Genomic DNA, 14,267 nt, shown 5'->3' with positions numbered 1-14,267 from the left:
AGATTGCGCATGAGGGGCAGATGGTGCACTGGCCACCGTAGTTAAAAGACGGAAGTAACTGCTTTGAAGTATACGAATATTGTTTTCTCCACGGGTTTAATCATACATTGGTTTATTTATCTTTAGCCAAGATTTTAAAAAATGGCAGCGGTGTTTCTTATTACGTTGTATGAATATTCTCCATTATTTTACATTACTGTCATATCGTTATGTTTCGTTGTTACCGCCGCCATGGTCCTCGGCTGGTAGGTTCCTGTCAAATTGCCTTGTTATGACAACAACAACATTAGGCTGTTATTATTGAATGGAATTATTATTTTAGCCAACAAATAAAGTTGCCAGCTATCTGTACTTACATTAAGCAATCGGCCCTGTTTATATTTTGTTCAGTAAATCACAGGAGACTGTGTTATTTGCGGTAATAAATATTGCAAACGGCGATGGTCATTTGACATCACGGCAATGATACGTTGACACATCACGTGACAGCATACAGAGTGATAAATGTTGCAATGTTAGGCAGGCACGAAAATGTTACGTTTTTTATTTATTAGGATCCCCATTAGCCGACGGCAAAGGCAATAACTAGTTTTATTAGGCTGCGACCCATAACGAAAAATACATTACAGACAAAATACTTTGCAATGTACATACATTTAAAAATATTCACATGTTGTGGGGGTATGTGTATCTATCAGTTACACATGCATGTCAGTACATACACACAACAAGTAAAATTAAACTTTGTAGCGTTAGTGCTATCCGGGAACCTTGGAACGGTTCTTACCCTTACTATAACCATTACCTAACCTTAACCCTTATTGAACCTTAACCATTTTAAAAGTCAACTGCAATGGGGTAAAGTCAGAGTTGGGACGTCCCAAGGACCCTGGATAGCATGGACCTTGGATAAACCTGGCATTCGGGAAAGTTAATCAAAGTGTCATTGCCTCAGAAAAAAATACAGTATCTGGTATTGTATTTACTGAAACATGGACTGTTCTGCACAGTTGTCTACTAGTTTTATTATAACATGTGTTTGTTTTTTAAATAGCCATTTACAATGTTCTACGTGCATTTCTTTACATCACAAGGTAGGCTATTAGAGAGCTTTCTTTAAAAGCAGAAATTGTTTTATAAACTTTTATCAATTTGGTGTGCACGCAATATCAAGTTGTTATACTTTAGGCTACTTCACTTATCTTGTCTGATCTCTTATACACACAACATAATGAAATATTCAGATTTTCTGTCCTATGTTCCACCATATCTCCCATAGGTTTGGTTTCGATGTCCCAGTGATTCTCCGCAGCTCTGATGAGACTGAGTCAGTCGTGCCTGTCCCAGAGAAGAGGATGGTTCAGGTGACCAACCCCTTTGCCCTAGAGATGGGGTCCTCTGGGGTGGCCTCTGTGACTGGTGAGAGAGCATGCAAAGACAGTTATTATGCAACAAACCACACATAGAGCCAGTTTCCGGGACCCAGATTAAGCCTCCTGGGCCTAAAAGCTATTTCAATGGTGATTTTGAAAAAATTACCTGTATAGCATAGTGTGTTGTATTAGGCCTTTGCCCACACTATGTTATAGGTGTGCCACCATGAATGATGCGTGAATCTAGATTGTATAAACTGTGTGGTTCAAGCACTGAATGCTGATTGGCTGACAGCCATGGTATATCAGACTGTATACCATGGGTATGACAAAACATTAGTTTTTCCTGCTCTAATTAAGTTGGTAACCAGTTTATAATAGCAATAAGGCACCTCGGGGGTTTGTGATATATGGCCAATATACCACAGCTAAGGGCTGCGTCAAGGCACTCCACGTTGTGTCATACTTTAGAACAGCTTTTAGCTGTGGTATATTGGCCATATACCACACCTCCTCGGGCCTTATTGCTTAAATATACCACATTTTCGTATTGAGTGGTTAACCAGGGAAATATACAACTAGTACTGCATCCATGCCAATTTCCTCAACACCCATCTGACTGCCACTTTGAATCATTCATTGTTTTCCTCTTTCCAGAGGGTGTGTCCCTGCTTCCATGCTGCCTGGAGCCTTGTGTGCTGAGTTGTTACTGGGGTTGTGGTGTCCATGCCCTACAGGGGGCGCTACAGACCCACCAACACGGCCCCAGTAAGCTCGCCACGCCACATCTGTTCCAGGAAGCTCTGCACTTCCAGTACCACCACTGCCAAAGCTTCCAGTATCCTTCTCACAGGCGATAATCTGATAATCGTATAATCGGTATCGTTGTTGTTAGTATAAGTACATGTTTTGTATATGGGATGGTCCTATGATGTGTTCTTCATTTTTACTCTTATTATTATCTATCCTGTTGTCTAGTCACTTTACCCTGCCTCTATGTACATACAGTGTCTAACTCAAATACCTCATACCCCTTCCTGCACATTGATCTGGTACTGGTACTCTCTGTATATACAGTGCCTTGCGAAAGTATTCGGCCCCCTTGAACTTTGCGACCTTTTGCCACATTTCAGGCTTCAAACATAAAGATATAAAACTGTATTTTTTTGTGAAGAATCAACAACAAGTGGGACACAATCATGAAGTGGAACGACATTTATTGGATATTTCAAACGTTTTTAACAAATCAAAAACTGAAAAATTGGGCGTGCAAAATTATTCAGTCCCTTTACTTTCAGTGCAGCAAACTCTCTCGAGAAGTTCAGTGAGGATCTCTGAATGATCCAATGTTGAACTAAATGACTAATGATGATAAATACAATCCACCTGTGTGTAATCAAGTCTCCGTATAAATGCACCTGCACTGTGATAGTCTCAGAGGTCCGTTAAAAGCGCAGAGAGCATCATGAAGAACAAGGAACACACCAGGCAGGTCCGAGATACTGTTGTGAAGAAGTTTAAAGCCGGATTTGGATACAAAAAGATTTCCCAAGCTTTAAACATCCCAAGGAGCACTGTGCAAGCGATAATATTGAAATGGAAGGAGTATCAGACCACTGCAAATCTACCAAGACCTGGCCGTCCCTCTAAACTTTCAGCTCATACAAGGAGAAGACTGATCAGAGATGCAGCCAAGAGGCCCATGATCACTCTGGATGAACTGCAGAGATCTACAGCTGAGGTGGGAGACTCTGTCCATAGGACAACAATCAGTCATATATTGCACAAATCTGGCCTTTATGGAAGAGTGGCAAGAAGAAAGACATTTCTTAAAGATATCCATAAAAAGTGTCGTTTAAAGTTTGCCACAAGCCACCTGGGAGACACACCAAACATGTGGAAGAAGGTGCTCTGGTCAGATGTAACCAAAATTGAACTTTTTGGCAACAATGCAAAACGTTATGTTTGGCGTAAAAGCAACACAGCACATCACCCTGAACACACCATCCCCACTGTCAAACATGGTGGTGGCAGCATCATGGTTTGGGCCTGCTTTTCTTCAGCAGGGACAGGGAAGATGGTTAAAATTGATGGGAAGTTGGATGGAGCCAAATACAGGACCATTCTGGAAGAAAACCTGATGGAGTCTGCAAAAGACCTGAGACTGGGACAGAGATTTGTCTTCCAAAAAGACAATGATCCAAAACATAAAGCAAAATCTACAATGGAATGGTTCAAAAATAAACATATCCAGGTGTTAGAATGGCCAAGTCAAAGTCCAGACCTGAATCCAATCGAGAATCTGTGGAAAGAACTGAAAACTGCTGTTCACAAATGCTCTCCATCCAACCTCACTGAGCTCGAGCTGTTTTGCAAGGAGGAATGGGAAAAAATGTCAGTCTCTCGATGTGCAAAACTGATAGAGACATACCCCAAGCGACTTACAGCTGTAATCGCAGCAAAAGGTGGCGCTAAAAAGTATTAACTTAAGGGGGCTGAATAATTTTGCACACCCAATTTTTCAGTTTTTGATTTGTTAAAAAAGTTTGAAATATCCAATAAATGTCGTTCCACTTCATGATTGTGTCCCACTTGTTGTTGATTCTTCACAAAAAAATACAGTTTTATATCTTTATGTTTGAAGCCTGAAATGTGGCAAAAGGTCGCAAAGTTCAAGGGGGCCGAATACTTTCGCAAGGCACTGTAGCTTCATTCTTATGTATTTGATTCTTCTTGTGTTACTTTTTAAAGTTAATTGTTTTACTCTGCATCGTTGGGAAAGGCTTGTGACAAATAACATTTGATTTCCGATAGTCAGGTTCTAGAAGATATTATTTGCTCATGTTTGTCTTTTATGAAATATTGCACATTAATGCATGTTTCATTGATGTATGATATGTCATATTTCATCATCATGATATTTAGTTGTGACACTAAGGTTGAGGATAGACGGATGGAGTGCATGCAAGGCTAAAATGGCATGTCTTTCAGTTCAGTTTCATCCTGCATGTATTTTACCCCTTAACCAAAGGCTCAGTATCAGTGGAGAGGACAGAGAGGAGCATTATACCAAGATGCCAGCCGATCTGGGGATCACTAATTTCGGGCTTTTGCCACGGGAACGCTACCCTATAGTGGCTGTCCTCACACTGGCCGAATCTGAAGCAAGGGACACGTACAACATTGTTAGTGTGACAGTCTTGGTAACACTTGGAACATCGTCACATGGGGCCAGTTTCGTGGACACATTAAACCTAGTCCTAGAACATGCTCAACCGCGAATTCCCACTGAAAGAGCTTTTATGTCCAGGACGAATCTGTGTCCGGGAAGTCCAATCACTTCAATGTGTATTATCCTAGGGGTAATGATGCAATCCACACCCCGATATAAGGTGTGCTTGTTAGGTTTAAAGTTACCATCTTGGCATGGGCGTAGTCCTGGGATGTGACACTCATTATCCCTCATTGTTCCTCTCGCTCAGGTCGCCAGCGTCACAGTGGTTCACGTTCCAGATGACAAATACAGCCTGTCGGCACGGATCCTGTTTCAGTATCTCCTCACGGCACAAGGGAACATGTATGAGTTGAAGGTACGGCTTTATTTTTTGTTAATTCATCATTTATTTCTCCAGTCTCATTGACGTAGCAGGAATGTCTTGTTCAAGGTAATGGACAAGGGCTCAGTGAGATTACAGTAGCCTATCATTACTTTTTTCAGATTTTTGGTTGTGTTCTAATATCCATACTAGCGTGCCGTTTAGAATGCAGGCCAATGTGCCAATACATTGCTTCCTACGTGATGTGCTATTGTAGTTATTAGAACAGAGTATTCACTGTTAAGAGCAAGTCTGATGCTGGCAGTTAACATCCTTACAAATGTAATGTTATCTGCTCCAGCCACTATTTATGTCAGCCGAGAGCAAGGGGTTGTCGGAGGCGACTGACCCCGACCGTAGCACAGAGGCACCACCAGAAACACAGAAAAGAGAACCCAGAAAGGAGATGCCAGGAATGGAAGATGAAGAGGATTGGTCAGAGGAGGGAAAAGGCAAAGATTGTGTGGTGTGTCAGAATGCACCTGTTAACCGCGTCCTGCTGCCCTGCAGGCACGCCTGTGTATGTGACGGCTGTGTCCATCGCTTCCAACACTGCCCCATATGCAGAGCTTTCGTATTAGAGTCCTTTGCCCTGTTCCAGCAGCCCGATATGGAGGAGGTAGAGGAAGAATGAACTGTAATGTAGCAGGTCAATATTACCAGTATTCATAATATGAACGTAGTAATGTTACTCATTGAAGTAGCTCTACAGGCTACTGTTAGGAAGGAATGGTGTCCAAAAAGTCCATGCTGATTGTCACAATGGGTGCTGTTCCAACAGATACATGAGTACAATTTCAACAGAATCAAAGTGTTTACCGGATGGATGATATGGTTTCACATTGAGGTGTTTTATTGGACATTTCCAACTGTTTTATAGCTGTGTGAGCATATGAACCACATTTTATCACGTTGAGTTTATCGAGGTGCAAACTACTTGTACTATTTGTAAATGTAGATATGGAAAACCTAATATTTTTGATGTGCAATGTATAGAGAATGTATTGTTTTTGTCAATATAGCATACAGTGAGGTGTTTTTTCTTTTGACCCTTAAATCGTGGACAAAGTTATGAATTGCATCTTTATGAAAATCACAAAGAAATCAAACCTGGCATCACAGCTTCCAAGGTTTAAAAGGCAGCAAAAAAAAAAAATAGGACAATCAGTGTGAAATATCAATGTTTTAATGTGACATATTCCTTTGATTTTACAGATACAGGTGCTCCAATGGCAAGAATATTTGTTTTGTTAATATAACCCTAAATACTGGGCCAGTGTGCATAAATTTCACACTATGGAGTGGAGACAGAGACATTAATGTATCCATTTCCAATATCTATAACTGTTTTGAGGTCACTTCTTGGCAACTCTGTATATAAATGGTACACTAATTAGAACAGACACCGCCCCCAAGAAGCTTTTCTGCATCACACAAAAAGTTAAACCGCAACAGCAAACCCCATCCCAGCCTCTCTTTCTCATCTACTTTCCATTTTCACATATAGGAATACTGATATAGGCATTTATATGGGCTTGTAGTCCAGTTTGGATTCAAGCTTCTTTGAGTCGGCAACCTTGCGAACCGCCTTCATGAAATCCTCTTGAGTGACGTACTCGTGATCGGTACGGATCGCAAACATACCTGGAAGATGGAAAGGAACGAGACTTAGAGCATGAACAGCAGGTTGGGTTCAGGACAATAACAGCTATGTTCAGATTGGTTTCCCAGACACAGATTAAGACTAGTTGTACAGTCGTGGCCAAAAATTGAGAATGACACAAATATTAATTTTCACAAAGTCTGCTGGCTCAGTTTGTATGATGGCAATTTGCATATACTCCAGAATGTTATGAAGAGTGATCAGATGAATTGCAATTAATTGCAAAGTCCCTATTTGCCATGCAAATGAACTGAATCCCCAAAAAACAGCCCTGCCATGTCAGTGGCTCTCTCGTTAACACAGGTGTGAGTGTTGACGAGGACAAGGCTGGAGATCACTCTGTCATGCTGATTGAGTTCGAATAACAGACTGGAAGCTTCAAGAGGGTGGTGCTTGGAATCATTGTTCTTCCTCTGTCAACCATGGTTACCTGCAAGGAAACACGTGCCATCATCATTGCTTTGCACAAAAAGGGCTTCACAGGCAAGGATACTGCTGCCAGTAAGATTGCACCTAAATCCACCATTTATCGGATCATCAAGAACTTCAAGGAGAGAACTCCAGCAAGCGCCAGGACTGTTTCCTAAATTTGTTTCAGCTGCGGGATCGGGGCACCACCAGTACAGAGCTTGCTCAGGAATGGCAGCAGGCAGGTGTGAGTGCATATGCATGCACAGTGAGGCAAAGACTTTTGGAGGATGGCCTGGTTTCAAGAAGGGCAGCAAAGAAGCCACTTCTACAGAAAAAACATCAGGGACAGACTGATATTCTGCAAAAGGTACAGGGATTGGACTGCTGAGGACTGGGGTTAAGTCATTTTCTCTGATGAATCCTCTTTCCAATTGTTTGGGGCATCAGGAAAAAAGCTTGTACGGAGAAGACAAGGTAAGCGCTACCATCAGTCCTGTGTCATGCCAACAGTAAAGCATCCCGAGACCATTCATGTGTGGGTTGCTTCTCAGCCAAGGGAGTGGGCTCACTCACAACTTCGCCTAAGAACACAGCCATGAATAAAGAATGGTACCAACACATCCTCCGAGAGCAACTTCTCCCAACCATCCAGGAACAGTTTGGTGATGAACAATGCCTTTTCCAGCATGATGGAGCACCTTGCCATAAGGCAAAAGTGATAAGTGGCTCGGGGAACAAAACGTCGATATTTTGGGTCCATGACCAGGAAACTCCCCAGTCCTTAATCCCATTGAGAACTTGTGGTCAATCCTCAAGAGGCAGGTGGACAAACAAAACCCCACAAATTCTGACAAACTCCAAGCATTGATTATGCAAGAATGGGCTGCCATGTGGCCCAGAAGTTCATTGACAGCATGCCAGGGCGGATTGCAGAGGTCTTGAAAAAGAAGGGACAACACTGCAAATATTGACTCTATTCATTAACTTCATGTAATTGTCAATAAAAGCCTTTGACACATGAAATACTTGTAGTTATACTTCAGTATTCCATAGTAACATCTGACAAAAATATCTAAAGACACTGAAGCAGCAAATTTTGTGGAAATTCATATTTGTGTCATTCTCAAAACTTTTGGCCACGACTGTAAACTAAAAAGCATACTCTATGGAGAATCTTCATTAAAATAGCTTTTCAGTCCAGGAATAGGCTTTATTTTTAGCCGGGAAAGCCACCCATAATGTTGGTCAGTTACCTGCTTCAGTGCACACATTTCTCAAATCGGCTCCGTTGAAGCCGTCTGAAAGCTTCACGATCGCTTCGTAATCTAAAAATACAAAGCGACAACACCTGTTACAAGAAGCAGTGAAACAAAATCGAAAACATGATTACACCCAAATGTGTCCCAGTCCCAGCTGTGCTAACAATCAAGACCACAGTGTCTCCATAGTGAGTGAGTACACACACACACACACCTATTTCTCCATGTTTGGTGATGGGGCCAGAGTGGATCTTCAGGATGTCCAAGCGGGCCTGTTCATTGGGCAGCTCAATGTCTGTTGGAACAGTAGAAATAACCATGGGTCACTCATCGTTTCATACCATAGACATTCACATTTCTTTCTACTTGGTTATGATTGAGAAAGAAATGGAAGGAGATCATTGTGGCCTTATCTCCCAAAGGAGATAAGGCCACAGTTGGTAGAGCAATGGCACATGAAACATCAGGTTTGTGGGTTCGATTCCCGGGACCATCAAAGAATGTATACACACATAACTAAGTCACTTAGGATAGAAGTGTCTGCTAAATGGCATATATCATTATATTACATTAAGAGGATTAAGTATGAAGGTTGCGGGATGATGAGAGGAGGAAGAACGTACGGATCTTGCGGTCCAGTCTGCCGGGACGCAGCAGTGCAGGGTCCAGGGTGTCAGGCCGGTTGGTGGCCATGATCATCTTGACTCTGTGCAGGGTGTCAAAGCCATCCATTTGGTTCAGCAGCTGTGCGGCGCACAAACACACAAAAGATAAGTCGGCGAGGAGCCAACACACAGAGAGGATTATCTGCCGTGGATCCGGATAACTTTAGACATCTTTCAGTAAGACCCTTCAGTATGTATTGAAATGCCAGTCAAGCTGGCTGCAAACTACACGTCACCGAGTTCTATTCCCATCTTCAACATCACCCAGAAGATATACTGTACTGACCAAGCCACAGAACGGTCTTTCACCAAATATATTTTACAAAACCATCATTCTCATAGAAAGCAACATCTGTTGAACATTATCCATTCTATGTAACATATATCTAAGAGTTATGGCCGCCCATTTTACCTCCATCAGGGTCCTCTGGATCTCTCTGTCAGCTGACGTGCCCTCTGAGAACCTTCGGCCACCTTGTAGAGAAAAAAGTATTTAACTTACAACACATTCAACATTCCCAGACACTGCACGCAATGCTAAGCAAAGGGAGAAGGAATAGATATGGCATCAGGGCTCAGGATGCTTAGCCTGGTCCCAGATCTGGTTTTGCTGTATAGCCAACTCCTTTGGTTGACAATGACTACAGCAATTGGCTTTACAACTCAAACTGATCTGGGACCAGGCTACAGGTGAGGATGCTCACCGATGGCGTCGATCTCGTCCATGAAGATGATGCAGGGCTGGTGGTCCCTGGCATAGTTGAACATCTCCCTGATGAGCCTGGCGCTCTCTCCAATGTACTTATCCACAATGGAGCTGGACACAACCTGCCGCAACCGGTGCAAAGAAGACAGGACATGCTAAGCATCAGCCATGTTGTTCAAAGAATAGTGAATACACCCTGAAGGGCCAGTGGAGGAAAACAGTGTAGCCTATTACTCACCTTGAGGAAGTTACAGTCCATCTGACTGGCTACAGCTCTTGCCAGAAGGGTCTTTCCGGTGCCTAATGAAAAGATAAGTGCATAAAGGAAATCGATGACCTCAGGACCTCGGTGACATAACCAGCATTACTCATGGTGAATCTCAAGTCTTTCCTTGGTTCGCCGCATCCTTTATTCCTAGACCTCCTTCTCAAGACGCATTGGAGGAGAAGGTCTGAGGGGAGGGACCTCAGATTTTTTGATGCAATGTGTTTTGAGATGTAGGTCAAGGAATCCAGGACATGAGGAATCAAGGAACAATTTAAAGTCTACATCAAAATCCTGCTAGTGACTCACCTGGAGGTCCGTAGAGCAGGCAGCCCTTTGGAGGGATAATCCCCACCCTCAGGAAAAGCTCAGGGTTGGTCAGGGGCAGCTCAATCACCTGACAGGGAACATAGGGGAGTGTCATATAGAACACCTGCCTGCTTCAGGGAAGCAGTACTAACTGTACTGTAGGATGTGACGTGTACCTCTCTCAGTTCACGGATCTGCTCGGCCAAGCCACCAATCTCTGAGTAGGAGATACTGCCAGGGTCTTCATGGGACATGTTGTACACCAGGGGGTCGACTTCTCTGGGCAGATACCTGTAGGGTGTGTGAGCGTACATGTTATCTACCGTCAGGGAAAACATTTAGGCCTGACATACCTTATACTTTTACCATTTTGTGTCAGTAGACTGTATTGACATTTTCTCAATGGGTGCTTGTCTGTATTAGGGCTGCACAATTAATCAAATTTCTAAATTGATTTGTGCAATATCCATATCGCAAGAGATCCATATCGCATGCAATATTTTGGAACGCCAATAAGCTGAGTGTAACGTCAGTTACGGTTTACTCAATTTGTCGTCTCTCTCCCTCTCATCGCTTGTGGCTGCTTCCCACACACACCAAGCCCTGTCACTCAAGCAGCACAGTTCCCCCTCCTCAAAGTTAGATTCACTATAAGTTTGCATGCTGTTCTGTTAGATAAAATGCAGTCAACACAATGCTGCTTTCCACTTCGCTTCTTAATATAAATCATTCTATTTCAATAGTTCACCCAAGTGTTTTGATCTATATCGCAATATATAAATGGTCAATATTTTTTAAATCGCAATTAAAATGTTTTGCCCATATATTGCAACCCTATTGCGTGTGGGTGCAGTACCAATTACGGATGTTAACGGTTAACCGTTAAATCAGTTATCCACCGAAAATGCATTTTACCGTTCATGCTTATCGGTGTATAGGTTAATTTGCATAATTTCGTGGAATGAAATTGATGCGTATATTTTTGTTAGTCATCATGCATCTTATTAAAATCACACACGCACAGCATACAGAGCCTGGTTTGAGGAGCGGAATAGCCTACCACCTGTCAGACAATGCGAGAGCAGCTCCTCAAAAAGCTGGTACTGGAGTCAAATGTGCTTTTGCAAGCCCAGTCATTGCGCAACAAATAACAATTCTAAATGCAATCACGTGTTAAACTGTTCTGATGGCCACGATTAAAGAACTATTACTTGTATTTTTCAATCTCAACTCATAATCAAAGGGCGCCTCCCATTCTTCATTCGAGTGCATAGACTATAGTCGATGGTAGGAAGGCTATCAGCGAGTCACCCACCACTTTGCAATGTGAGCTTGTGGCAGTATAATTGTTTGAAACTGAACGTTTTACTTTACTTCAAATAATGAGGCATGTCTTACTTTGCTTCAACGTAGCCTAACCATTATTCAACCATAGAAACAGAGGCAATTGTTTTATAAAGACTTCCTCATGCCATTAAGCAGCATTTCTCTCCTGTTCTATTGCTTTTCATATCAACTTTCTTTGGTTGTCCAGAAGCCAAAGGCACAATCCTAGTCATACTAGCAACCCATCCTAGTTGTTGCTAATAGATGCCCTGTCTTTCTACGTTTCTAACAGAGATTTTCATCTCTGTCACATATGGAATCCCTAGTGCCTACCTCATAATGGTGAGGGTGGTCATGTCCAGGGCCACTCTAGTGCCTGGTTTGAGCTGTGATTTATCCAGCTGTGTGAAAATGACAGAGAGATGAGCTCAATTACCATCATGGAGAGATGACACATTAAGTAAATAATCACTGATGAAACGTTGGTAACATGTTTTAAGACCTACTTGTCTGCGGCAGCCAACAACATAGCGGGGTCCATTGGTTGCCTTGACAATGACTGTGAAGAGAAGTAAATAATGAACATAACATGGGGTGTGTTCGTAAATTCCCTCTGGCTATCTACTCCGATTTCAGAGCACTCTCGTCTGAGTGTGCCAGAGCGTAGAATAACTGCTGAATTTAGGAACGCTCAACACTCATTGAATATGGCCGGTGTCAGTAAACGTTGGCAAAAAAACGTAATTAAATTGTTGCCAGCAGCCCAGTTACAGTCATCAACGCTCTGGATAACATGAAAACAACCTAACCAGCTCTGCTAGGGCAAGTAAAATGGTCAGAGTGAGGTCTCTCATTTGTGTCTGGAAGTAGCTAGCAAGCTAGCCAGTTGGCTTGGGTGCGTGACTGCCGTTGTGAGATCAATTACTCTTGGATCAACCCTACTCCTCCTCCAGAGTGTCCAGTGTGCGCTCTGAATGCTCTGAGAGCAAACGGACAATCTGACAACACTCTGAATTTACAAATGCCCAAAGTAAACTGAGGCACTCCAGAGTGAATTTACGAACGCACCAATGGCACTGTGTGTTCTTCAATGCACTCTGGAGTGCCAGAGTGAGCTCTGGGCGTTTGTACATTCAGAGCGCACACTGTACGCTCTGGCTGAGGAGTAGGGTTGACCCGAGAGTTCTGATCTCACAACTGTAGTCAACTGCCTAAAGTTGGCTAACTTGCTAGCTACTTCCAGACACAAATGAGAGAACACCTCACTCTTACCATTTTAGTCGCCTTAGCAGAGGTGCTTAGGATGTTTTCATGTTGTCTAGAGCATTGGTGACTAACTGTGCTGCTGGCAACAATTTTATGAATTGTTTTGGCCGACACAGATTATATTCAATGGGTGTTTACTCTGCTCATCAGTTGTTCAGCTCTCTGGCACACACTGACTAGTGCTTTGAAATCGGAGTAGCTAACCAGAGTGAATTTACGAACACACCATAATATGTGACGTTTAAGGATGTAGCAAGGCATATTGCTAGCCAATATTGCTAGCCAATATAAATTGCAGTGATATTAGCTACAACTTACATTTCTCCTCCGTCAGCTGTTTGAGCACTTCACCCACAATCTACATAAAGTATGAAAATAATTCGCAGTTCAAATCCATTCATTAAGACACATTTGTGTACACTATATTGCCGGTCAATAATCATGTGTGAATACGCCATCTTACCTGACCAACACTTTGTAAGGCCTTCAGGTCATTTTCAGATTTTTCATATTGTTTTGTTTGTTCCTTGAGCTGTTCCCTCACTGAAAACAGAGTCAGACAGAGGATACGAATGGAATCAAGATGTGTAGCTAACGTTAGCTAGCTACAGTTAGGAAGTTAACGTTAGCTGATTATGTCTGTTATTGTTCTTCCATGACTTCAAGCTAAACTCGAACTAATATTGTTAGCTATCGGTCCTGGCAAATAACGTTAGCTGGTTAAACTGTTTTGCCATGGTTTAGTACAGCAAATACACTTCAATATACGGCTAGTTACAGCTGTTTTTGTAGCTAGCATTTTGCTAACGCGTTAGCCGGTTGTGAAGACCATTCATTTCTATGGACGAATCTACTGGCACTGCATGACAAAGCGAGTTACAAGTAGCCAACAACCGCTTATCTAACTGGTTATTGCTCATTTTAGTTAGATAACCAATTTTACGTGCATTATTCCGATCTATTGACAAAGACACGGTAATACATTACTTACACTCTTTTAAACGTCCGTCAATCTCTTTATGTTCAAGTAATCTTTTCCTGTAATCTTGAAGTCCCTTTTCTCTGGTGTCAGCCATGTTGCCTCTATGAATTATGGGAACTGTACGACGTCGGAAGATGGGTTTTGTTTCTGTGTCATCATGCAATTTGTCACACCTGCCACATGGGGGAGGTGTCTCCTCATACTGCTCACTGGGTGAAAATATGACCAAGACCAAAGGACGCTCCAAAGGATGCCCCTTGACACTGAAAACAAAATCCTCTCGAGCCAAAATAAGAGTTTTGTTGGGAAATAAAATATTCGCCCTCACTTTCAAATCACAAAAACAAGTCATTCTATCTAAAAAATAATCTGGTTATGTTTAGCGTGGGTGACTTTCCCAGTGATGATGGGTCACAGATTAATAATAAGGGACTGTACGTTATTTA

General features: G+C 42.4%; 2 protein-coding genes across 3 annotated transcripts; one reads left to right on the top strand and one right to left on the bottom strand.

The window, feature by feature from the left end:
• The first annotated feature begins 18 nt into the window (after positions 1 to 18).
• Positions 19 to 6,275, top strand: LOC139415286 (cell growth regulator with ring finger domain 1). 2 transcript variants are annotated; one of them, XM_071163306.1, is made up of 6 exons: positions 19 to 245; positions 1,280 to 1,419; positions 2,031 to 2,211; positions 4,411 to 4,558; positions 4,856 to 4,963; positions 5,271 to 6,275. In XM_071163306.1, the coding sequence occupies exons 1-6, from the start codon at positions 142 to 144 to the stop codon at positions 5,601 to 5,603; spliced, it is 1,014 nt and encodes a 337-aa protein (XP_071019407.1). In that variant the 5' UTR covers positions 19 to 141; the 3' UTR covers positions 5,604 to 6,275. The 2 variants fall into 2 exon arrangements, with proteins under 2 accessions (XP_071019407.1, XP_071019405.1); XM_071163304.1 differs by having other exon boundaries at positions 36 to 245; positions 4,411 to 4,765; positions 5,271 to 5,751.
• On the bottom strand, positions 6,140 to 13,936 carry LOC139415287 (proteasome 26S subunit, ATPase 6). Its single transcript, XM_071163307.1, has 14 exons — positions 13,831 to 13,936; positions 13,303 to 13,382; positions 13,158 to 13,197; positions 12,080 to 12,132; positions 11,907 to 11,974; positions 10,424 to 10,538; positions 10,248 to 10,335; positions 9,912 to 9,973; positions 9,672 to 9,795; positions 9,380 to 9,441; positions 8,926 to 9,046; positions 8,517 to 8,597; positions 8,297 to 8,368; positions 6,140 to 6,613 (listed from the first exon to the last, which is right to left on the bottom strand). The coding sequence occupies exons 1-14, from the start codon at positions 13,913 to 13,915 to the stop codon at positions 6,495 to 6,497; spliced, it is 1,170 nt and encodes a 389-aa protein (XP_071019408.1). The 5' UTR covers positions 13,916 to 13,936; the 3' UTR covers positions 6,140 to 6,494.
• Positions 13,937 to 14,267: the final 331 nt, after the last annotated feature.

The sequence above is a fragment of the Oncorhynchus clarkii genome, chromosome 8 (assembly GCF_045791955.1).
Source record: "Oncorhynchus clarkii lewisi isolate Uvic-CL-2024 chromosome 8, UVic_Ocla_1.0, whole genome shotgun sequence".
NCBI lineage: Eukaryota > Metazoa > Chordata > Actinopteri > Salmoniformes > Salmonidae > Oncorhynchus > Oncorhynchus clarkii.
Note: the sequence above shows the minus strand (reverse complement) of the source record. Positions and strands in the feature narration are given on the sequence as shown.